Raw genomic sequence first — 11,079 nt, forward strand, 5'->3', positions numbered from 1 at the left:
TTTGGAAGGAGACTGATGTGAAATTCCCTGGAATGTGGCTTTTTTGATATGCATATTTTGAATAACTTTGTATATGAAATATTAAGCAGATTCATCCAGCATGCCCCATGAATAAATGGCAATAAAACCATGTAGTGCAAAGAGACGCATGAGACTGAAGGTTTTGCTGCAGCAGAAGTCCTTTGAAGGTTGTTGAAATTTTCAACAAAGCTACGTGCTGTTTGTTGACAACAGAGTTTATTTTCTGTGTTTCACAACCGGAATATGAAAACAGAAAAATAAAACATGGATGTGAAATGGAAAGTTTTTCTGTGTGTTTTTTAGAACAACTGCAGTTCTGGTCAGAAGTTTCCATCAGAAGAAAAATGGGAATAACTATCTGCCAAAACTCTCAGAAAATTGGAGCTGAATCTCAAAACTTTTCTAGAGAAAACAATGAAATTTGTTTGAAAAGTTGAAAATTTGCTTGAAAAAACTCAGAAATTATGAGACTAATCTTTAAAATTTGCTTAAAAAAACTCAGAAATTTGTTTTTTCTAAAAATAAAATTCTCAGATATTTCTGGATATTTTTTGTTTGCTTGTTTTAAATGTACCATGGTCCTAATACACTGTCATATCTGTTATTTGATAACTGTCCAGGATGCCTTTCTGTGAGTGGGACACTTTAGCATGAAATATTTTGCAACATTCAGTTTGAAATTCAGAGATGCAATACATACCTTGCATATTCGCTACTCGTACTTTATCAGTGCAGCTGCTTCTTCACTGTAGTAGCAAGGACACGTCATGAGTAAAATACATGAGCTTCACAGGACTCAACGCTTCACAAAATGTGCTCATATTTACATGTAAAATGCATTTTTAGATAAACAAATATAAGACAGTAGCTATGTTTCTATTACAAATGTGTGTAAAACTTCAGTATTCCACTAATATATAAAAGAAAAACACAATTTCGCATCATCGTCCTCCAACTACCTCCCGTTGTCCTCTTCGTCTTTCCTACCAATCGTAATGCCTGGTTGTTGATCATGTGACCTGTGTGATGCAAAATAAAAATTTCCATTTCAGTTTTTCAAAGTAAATTAATGTCACCACAGCTTTGATTTTGTGAAAAACAAATGTTTTTTTTCAAAAGTGGCGTGTTTCCATTAATCAGATTAACTTTTGTCATTTCATTTTGCGCAATTTGACATTTAGGAAACGCCAATTGTAGAAAAAACCTTTTTTGCTAAAACGTTTTGACATTAGGATGAGGTGTTTTCTTTCACCGATTGAAATTGGTTTATTTCACAAAACTGAAATGGAAATATTTTATTGTTATCACATGACCATCAACTAGAGGTTGGCGAAAACCCCAAAAAAGAAGATGAGAAGAAGTAGTTTGAGGATGATGCTATGACCTGTTTTTTAACGACTTATTCCGTGAACAAACTTATTCATGTGTGATTTTTTTATTGCGTTTCTTATTTAATTGAACACACTAATTGTGAAGTTATGTTTTTTTCGATAATATCAGAATTGGGAAAGTTTTCGCCCATTTGTAATGGAAACGCTGCTAGTGTGACAGCAGCTTTACAAATTCAGTTGTGCAAAAGAAACTCTTCACTTTTCATAAACTTATCTGCATATCAAAGACTTTCCCTCTGGTAGTGGATAAATAAGTTGGGGCAGATCGGTCCCTAAGGTCACAGTTACAATGCATTCCTTGAGTTTCACTGCAGAGTCAGCTGGGAGAGATTTCCCCCTTTGCCTTTTCATTTCCTGGCAGGTAAACCATCAGCTTGGCTGAATAAAATTGTTTCCTACTGTCCTCCAATGCTGCACGATACCAGCAGCTCCAGCTCTGCCCGCCTGGCAGGAACTAATGTGTGAGAAACACTGGCTTCTCGCCATAATCCGCCTCATCTGCTGCCATCTCTCCAACCCTCCCTCTCCATTTAAAGGGTCCGGACGTCTGGCCGGACCTGTAGTGGCAGCTCAGTTTGGGGTCATGAAGCAGGTTCCACATGAGCCAGATCTGCGGGACGCCTAGGCTGTGAACAACCATTAGCTCCCGGTAAAAGCAGGGGTCAAACGTCTGGAGGTGTGGCGCCGCAGACGGTCGGGGAATCCCGAAGGTGCGAAACCCCTGATGGCGTAAAGGTTTGACGCCGATCAGCTGGAGGCACATTCCTAGAAAGACGTCATCAATCGGGAACAGCTCCACCTAGGAGAAGTTTTACAAATCAGTCACAAACTCATAAACAAAATAGAAAAATTTGTGGTTAACGATGGAGAAATCTACTTTAACTAGCATGGGCCAGTAATTTCTTGCAGCATAACAAAAGCTGTTCAAGATAGTAACAGAAACAAATTAAAAGAACTAGAGCTGCAACTAGTGATTATTATAGTAATAAGTTATTTGTTTGCATTTTTAGTATAATTCTAATATTATATAAAAAAAATATAGTGGTTAAAAATATCAGAAAAATTTGTTTTTAATCCGATTAATTGAATTCCATTTTTAAATAAGAATTTTTTTTTTTTTGCCTAAAATGAAATAATAGCATTTATTTAATGAACACTTGACCATTTGGATGAATCTGTAGCTAAAAAATACTTCTAACATCAACATGTAATAAGCTCAGCCCTTCTGCTCAACTTATCATTAACCAATTAAATTAACCAATTAAATTAATTTGTTAATGATATAAACATTTAATAACTGGATAATAAAATGTGCTTAATAGGAAATTTTCTTAATAGAATTTGAACTGGGGGAAGTTACAACAATGTCAATTCAGGACTTCTGAGTAGAACTTATTTATAGGCAAAGAAGATATTTTTTTATCTTATCTTATATACATATTGTATAGCAATGTGTATATATTTTTTCTACAGTTTTGGCTTAATTACTGCTCAGAGTATTGCTTTCAGCAACTCCAATTAATGATTAATGGATTAATAAATTAGTTAACAATTATTTCAATAATCGATTCACCAAAATTAATTGTGTCAGCCACAAAAAGAACCAATGCACACAAGCTGATTTAAACATAATTGGAAAGCAAAGTACTACCCTGTTACCTAGCAACTCAAGTACAGCTGGAGCACTTTTGCTCAGCTGGTTTTACCGCTGTATGTCCTTTACAATGGCTGCTGGAAAAGACAAGTGTTTTGTTGCTGGCTTACCATCCAGAAACCACTTGCTGCATCTTTTTGGCTGTGCAGGAGGCTCCACTAATGCTTTTCAAAGATGTACGGTTGTATAATTGTGCATTTGTTTGCAGCAATTTTCACATCTGAGTGTAAACATTGACTTGGGGGTAAAGGGGATGTGGCCTGGATCTAGATTTGGATCCAGATCCAGATCCAGGTGATCTGGATTTAAAGTGACAGAGGCCCTAAAACTGTTCAAAATAGGCAGAACTTAGCAGACGAAAATCTCATTATCTAAGAATGATTTTGTGCAACAAAAAAAAAAGAAAGAAATGTAATGAACATTTGTATCGCCCACCTGTTCAATGAAGCACAATAAGACAGCCTGTTTCTAAAACCTGTTTACCTCAGTAAGTGGCCTAGGCCGGAGTTTTAATCTTTAGCTTACCTGTTGACAGGCAGAGCTCAGCCTTCGAGCCGTGTGTCCTGACATCACAAACCCTCCTCCTCCAGCATAGCTGGGGTACAGACCGCCTCCGTACACAAACTCCGGAACATAGTACTTGGAAGTGCGACGGCGGATTGGTTTGGCGTTCACGATAATATCCCCCACGAACAAATCCTTCTCCGGCTCTCGGCCTTGGAGCATCTCCAGGATGTTTTCCACGTTTACGTAGACGTCAGCATCACCTTTGAAGATGAACCTGAAGGAGAGCAGAAGGATATTACTGCCTGCATTCCCATCACAAATTTGTGCAAAACATTATCGATATGTTTCCATTAAAGAAGAAATGCAATTAAAATAACACTTGAATAAGTTTGTTCAAGTGATAAATCATTAAAAAAGAATGGCACATCCTGTTACCACTGGTCTGAACCACAAAGAAAAGATGACAAGTAGTTGGAGGATGATGGAGTTGGAGTTTTTTTAAAATTGGTGTGTTTCCATTGAGCAAATTTATTTTCAAAATGTCAGATTGCGTAGTTATATAGTCAATGGAATTGCAGCTAATTACAGCTTCAGATGAGGCTAAAATAATAATCATTTAAGACTTTTTCGTTCACACTAACTTCACATGAGGACAGCTGCTGTTGACCCATTCCAGAAAATGTGTTTCCTTCAGCGTCAGGTTAAAGAAGGTGTCCTCGAAATCCCAGAGCAGGACGTCCTGGAAGGCTTGGCTCTCGTAGGCCAGCAGCCGATCCCACAGAGGCAGGGAGGAGCGGTTCCTGGGAATCCCCAGCAGGAACACGGTGCGAATGGACCAGCCAGGGTGGAGCGCCCCCTCCCTCCCCCAGGTCCGACGCACAACCTGGAGCAAAACCGTGAGGAGAAAAATAAATAGCTGTAAAAGAAATGTGACTAATAGATTTAAAGCGGTAACTGTCATAAAATATATTTTTCTTACATGTTTGTGTTAAAGTTATCATTATATCGTGACAGATGAGCAGTGCCAGCCCAAGGCATAAGCAAACTAAGCAGCCGCTTAGGGCTAGCATAAAGCTAGTGGCCCCTCAGTGGAGCTGAATAATTTTTTCATTTCTTTTTTTAGTAGCGATTTCTATGTCATTATAATAATACATAATTTCATCATGAAGTGATTTGTTTTTACAATAATATATATTTGATGATGTGTGTAGAAATAATTGATGGACAAAAAGAAAAAAAAAAAATGCTCTTTTTTTTTTAGGGTGAAGCGTGCGTAGGTACCGCACGCTTCACCGGCAATTTAAGCTGCAGGGCAATGAGCAGTGAGCGTCCAAACGTTGTTAGCAAAACAACGTCTGAAAAACGGACTTATCCTTCGGGGAGGGAGAAAAGAGGAAGAATAGAAAAAAGCCAAGATAAAGGCATGTTTTAATGTGTCTTGGTAATAATTATAAAAAAAAGATCTGTGAAGTTGCTAATAGAAAATTAGCTTGATAGCGACCTTGAACGGTTCAGTTCAACATTTATGCTAGCGTCTTAGTGTGAAATGAGTTGATTCTCCTGCTTGGCTCTGTATATTTCTTAGGTTGTTTTGGCTTCAAAGCGGCATTTGATAACAATAATTAAAACTTCTCAATGTTTGATATTGTCTAGCAAAATGTTTTCCATCAGGCTACATGGCTGCTGCATTAATGCATCAATGAGCTGCTCTAAGCTGTAGTTGGTAATATGGTGTTTGCTGCTGATCATTTATGTGGCTAAAACAAACAATATTTTTACATGAACTTCTAAGTTATGTGAAAATCATTTCGTTCTACTTTCTCAGGGAAGAAAAACTCACCTGTTATAAATAAAATTTTTGGCTATTGGAGTTACACTTAAGAGAAATTAATTTAATCATAGAATGTCATGAATATGTGTGTAGAGCTGCACCGATTGCAGTTTTCTGGCCGATTCCCAGTTACCAATTTTTTAAAATCCGATGTTGATTTTGGCCTATATCAATCTTTTTGTCTGAAATGTCACTAAATATAGCAACAAAGTCGCTGAGTTGGCAACACTGGAGTGAATATTGTTAACTGTAAATGTTCAGACCAGACCTGGTGGGCCGGTCTGTCAGTCAGACCTCTCACTGCATAGCAGAAGAGGACAGAGACTGATTTCTAAACCTTTGCTGACGAAAATAAGATCAGTGGATAATATGGGCTTCAAGTATAAGTATCAGCCTATTAACGATCCCCAAAAAATAAGGAAATCGACTGGCTGATAAATGTATCCTATATTAAACATGCATAGGATATAATGTAAACAGCACTGTCAGACATGCAATAAGTTTATAGCAGGTGTGCGAATGATCTAAGCCCTATGGAGGCTTGGGCAGGCCCTGCAGATGAGCACAATAATAAAAACAAACTGAGCTCCTCTGCCTTTACCCAGTGCTAGAAACAACCAATCAGAGCAAGGAGGCGGGCCTTAGCATTGTCAATCACGCTTGGCTCTCTGTAGCTCAGAGAATAGACTTTAAAATACTGTTAGTTCATAAATCACTGAAGGGTTTAGCACCACAATACATCAAAGATCTGTTGTTGTAGCAACTTCCAGAAAACTGCAAAACAGCTGAAACACTGAGTTCCTTTAAATCTCGACTAAAAACCCTCCTGTAAGTGAAAGTGAAACATTGATCACGATATTTGATGTATATTTGATTTTGATGACGTTATTTGACTAAAAGTAATGTTTAGTACTTATTTCATAATTATTGACTGTATGAAGTTTTTATGATGTAAGGCACTTTGAACTGCACAGTTGCTGAAATGTGCTTTACAAATAAACTTGGGTTGACTTGACTTGTGTAAGCGCTGCCCAACCCCGCCGCTACGCTAAGCTGGTTCACCACGGTGAAGCCTGCCATGAATGCTAAGGCTAGTTAGCATGGCTGCCGGTGAAGGTGGATAAAAGACTTTTCTGGAATGTTACGTCGTTTTTCCGCCATTAGCACATTTGGCAGAGTGTTGATTGACAACAATAAGGCCCTCCTCCTGGTTCTGATTGGTTGTTTTTGACCTGGAGTGCTGCATTTATTCAGACAGCAATAGTAGCTTTGCAGGATCTTTTCTTAGATTATCCGTCTCATGACATAGTGACAGTTTTACCAAAAACATATTTTTAAATAAAGTTACATACTGCACACTGCAAAAACACAAAATCTGACAAAGTACGTTTGGTCTAGTTTCTTGTGCAAATATCTAAAGTTTTGTATTATTTCAACGGTACTAACTTTAAAGTAACTTTTCTGCAAGATATAGGAGCTGAAAAATTACTCAATCCTCCTCACTATTGAAGGAGTGAGGAGTAACTCCTCACTCCTTCAATAGTGAGGAATTATTAAGAAAATAATTCCTCACTATTGATTAAAAAGTACTTGTTTCAATTATTTCACTTATGACATTTTCCCCATGTTTTAAGTGAAATAATCTGAAAGCGAAACTAGTACTTTTTAATCAATAGTGAGGAATTATTTTCTTAAAACAAGCTCCCATATCTTGCTGAAAAGTTAATTATCATATAATTTTGCTACCTGCCGCTTGTCGAAATCTGCAGCTGTAGATTTCACAGCAATGAGCATGTAGGGAGCCGAAACAGCGCCTCCTCTTCCTCCTCCTCCTTCCTCTTCTTCTCTGATGCGACATTTCTCAGGCTGGTCGATGAGCAGATTAAAGTTCCTTTTGTCCTTTTCTCTCAGATACTTCTCGAAGTCGAACGGCGGCAGTGTCGGCAGCCGTTTCCCATCAGCCGCGGTTGGAAGAACTTTCTTCTTTCGTGACCTGGATCTGATCTGAGAGCTGGATTTGGACTGGGAAGGTTCGGACTTGAGTCGGGGTTTACAGGAAGGCAGCTGTGGCTGTAGAGGAGCCTGGATTTCAAAAAGGAAGGAAAAGAGAACAACAAATGATGAAAGATTCATCTTTTTGATTCAAGGTTTGATTATGAGAAAATTTCTGCCTCTGCTTTTAAGATAATTATCCCAGAAGGAAAAATCTGTTTTGGTTTGTAGTTATGAGTGGAGAGCTGCATCATGTACAGAGGTTAGTGGAGCAGCCAAACATTAAACTCAGGTTTATGTTTATTATGACTTCAAAATGGACGGATGGATGGATGAATGGACGGACGGACGGACGGATGGATGGATGGATGGACGGACGGACGGGCGGGCGGATGGATGGATGAACAGATGGATGGATGGGTGGACGGACGGATGGGTGGACGGACGGACGGACGGATGGATGGATGGATGGATGGATGGATGGATGGATGGATGGATGAACGGATGGATGGATGAACGGATGGATGGATGGATGGATGGATGGATGGATGGATGGGTGGACGGAAGGATGGATGAACGGATGGATGGATGAACGGATGGATGAATGGATGAACAGATGGATGGATGGATGGATGGATGGATGGATGGATGGATGGATGGATGGATGGATGGATGAATGAACAGATGGATGGATGGGTGGACGGAAGGATGGATGAACGGATGGATGGATGAACGGATGGATGGATGGATGAACAGATGGATGGATGTATGAACAGATGGATGGGTGGACGGACGGATTGATGAACAGATGGATGGATGGATGGATGGATGGATGGATGGATGGATGGATGGATGGATGGATGGATGGATGGATGGATGGATGGATGGATGGATGGATGGATGAACAGATGGATGGATGAACAGATGGATGGATGGATGGATGGATGGATGAACGGATGGATGGATGGATGCATGGATGGATGGATGGATGGATGGATGGATGAACAGATGGATGGATGGATGGACGGATGAACGGATGGATGGATGGATGAACAGATGGATGGATGGATGAACGGATGGATGGATGGATGGATGGATGGATGGATGGATGGATGGATGGATGGATGGATGGATGGATGGACAGGTGGATGAACAGATGGATGGATGGGTGGACGGAAGGATGGATGAACGGATGGATGGATGGATGAACAGATGGATGGGTGGATGAACAGATGGATGGGTGGACGGACGGATTGATGAACAGATGGATGGATGAATGGATGGATGAACAGATGGATGGATGAACAGATGAATGAACAGATGGATGGATGGATCAATGTGTCAGTTCCTGCCTGCAGCGCCTCCTTCCTCCCAGTTTGTGAACTGGAGCCCAGCAGGGAGCGACTGGAGCTGGTGGATCCATGGATCTGCAGCTTCCAGACGGATCGGCTCCAGCCAGCGGAGAGGACGACCTGGAAACACGGCCTGGTCAAAACTAACATGGAGGAACTATTTCTTCTCAAAACTCCCGCAGTTTTCTCTTCCTCTTCACCTGACGAGCGTAGAGCAGAAAACACAGCGCCACCAGGAGGACGAGTGTGCACATTACATCTCCCTTCAAATGGAGGAGCCTCCTCATCATCACCACCTTCCTCAGCATCTTCTCAGCTCTGCTGCATCTTTAGTCAGCTGGACAAACTCTGACCTGAAACACAAACACACTAACCTTTGCTAGTGACCAGAACAACCATCAACAACATAAAGACAAAAAAACAATGTAGCTTAGCATAAATCATAAAATTAATAAAAATATGCACCTGTTTTCCTCTCTCTGCTTTTTCTACATCACTGAGGATTTGTTTCAGCAGGACAGAAGTTTGGAGTCGGCCGTCTCAGTCTGTAAACATCACAGGTCTCTCCATCCTCACGAATCATTGTATTTGAAAATTCTTTTTTTAAAAAACACCAAAAGCAGCACAACAATATTGAATCAGTATAAAATCAGTTAAAAATTACAGATTTTATGTCACAACCAATTATTTTCCTCAACTGTCCTTTTCTCTATCATGCCTGTAATTTCTCCTGAAAAGAAAATCTAAACTGCTCTGAAAATGTAAGAAAGGTTAAAAAAAAACATGTTGTATTATTTAGGATAGGATGAAAATATATTTTATTTACATACTGAGCACATTCAAATAAAAACAGTAGAACAAACATGCTGAAAGGGTCCAAAAAACATCAGTAACTGTGGAAATGTGCCGCTTTTCTTCTGTTTTCTTTCATTTTAAACAAAAGTTCTAGCATTTCCTTTGCCAATGCAGAGTCATTACTCACTCCTGAATTTCACCTCATTCAGTCAGACCTCTCCTGTTTAGCCCACTGAAATCTTGTTTTCAGGACATATTTGTTCTGGTTTTCTGTGCTGATGAATTTGATGTTTCCAGTGTTTCAGTTGACAGCTCTCAAGATTTAAGACAATCAGCCTTTTCTATGGAGCGGTAAATGGCTCATATTTCAGTTTTATTTTATATTTAGACATGTTTTAAATTTGTTTCTGTATTTTGAAAATTGCAAAATAAATTCAGAATTTCCCCCTTTTTTTGTTTGAACTACTATGAGGTTTAGCGTCTAATTCGTTATACAAAAAAAACGTGACTAATTTTACTAAAGAAAAGAAAAATCTGAAATGCCAGACTTTTCTCCGCAGTTCATGAGATGTACAGGATAAAAAATCATATAGTTTTTATAAAGTTATATAACTTTCAAGTTTGTATACAATAAATAGCGCCAGAATACCGTTTTTGTTGAAATGTGTTAAGGGGGCGTTCGGAAAAAGACCCATATTATAAAAATAAAAACCTAGCAAGTAATCTATTAATCAGGAACTTGTGATTTTTCCCAAAATAGAAAAAAGTGCACGCATGAAACAAATACTTTAACTTTGAAATGCGTCAAATAAGCGATAATCCGGTAAAACATCCAGACTTACCAGAGAAAACATCTGCATCTCTTTCTGCTCCACATTCTCATCTCATAAACACAAAGTCTGACTCACACATTCTCCAAACACAAAGATTTCAGCAGAACCGAACCTGAAATTTCCTCTGGTTCTGTCTGAGCTGGTGCTGCGCTCATGAAGCGTTTACGTGCATTAGGGAAATATTAGATGTAAATGACGATGAACCTTTTGATGGTACGGAGCCTAAAAAATTTTCTTCCTCAACAATTCTGCGCACCACAACGAACCCAAATCCGGAAATCAATTCAATAAGTGGCTGCATTTTGTTTTTCATACGACTGAACGCAACATGACACGTTTGGACTATTAAACAGTTAATATTTCCAGGGGGCGTGGCGACAAAGTGAATCACTGACCAGAAACTGTAGGAAAAAGAACTATAGAAAGAATATCTTCTTCACTAAAAAGCAGTTATATGTTTCCCAGTGCTGTAAGTTAAGGTTTTTGGGGTTTTTTTTTTAAAAAAGATGAAGGTGCAGTGCAGTAGAAGGTGTGAGATAATAGTCAACATCACAGGTTCCTGAAGGCAGCATCGTCATTCTTTGCTTCGACCATGTGGTTTAAATTTCAGCGGAACAAGTCCAGCTGCCAACTCAGCAAGAAAGAAAACCCACAGCATGGCTTCAGCTGGTCTGCTGCAGAACTGCGGACTGAACATCTCCTG

General features: G+C 39.3%; 1 protein-coding gene across 1 annotated transcript; it reads right to left on the minus strand.

Annotated features, from left to right (window-relative positions):
- Positions 1-1,175: 1,175 nt before the first annotated feature.
- Positions 1,176-10,600, minus strand: b3gnt9 (UDP-GlcNAc:betaGal beta-1,3-N-acetylglucosaminyltransferase 9). Its single transcript, XM_014472081.2, has 8 exons — positions 10,386-10,600; positions 9,214-9,345; positions 8,949-9,101; positions 8,749-8,868; positions 7,151-7,486; positions 4,215-4,456; positions 3,592-3,847; positions 1,176-2,211 (listed from the first exon to the last, which is right to left on the minus strand). Exons 3-8 carry the CDS (start codon positions 9,054-9,056, stop codon positions 1,867-1,869), a joined length of 1,407 nt encoding a protein of 468 aa, XP_014327567.1. The 5' UTR covers positions 9,057-9,101; positions 9,214-9,345; positions 10,386-10,600; the 3' UTR covers positions 1,176-1,866.
- Between the last annotated feature and the right edge of the window lie 479 nt (positions 10,601-11,079).

The sequence above is a fragment of the Xiphophorus maculatus genome, chromosome 2, assembly GCF_002775205.1.
Source record: "Xiphophorus maculatus strain JP 163 A chromosome 2, X_maculatus-5.0-male, whole genome shotgun sequence".
Lineage (NCBI taxonomy): Eukaryota > Metazoa > Chordata > Actinopteri > Cyprinodontiformes > Poeciliidae > Xiphophorus > Xiphophorus maculatus.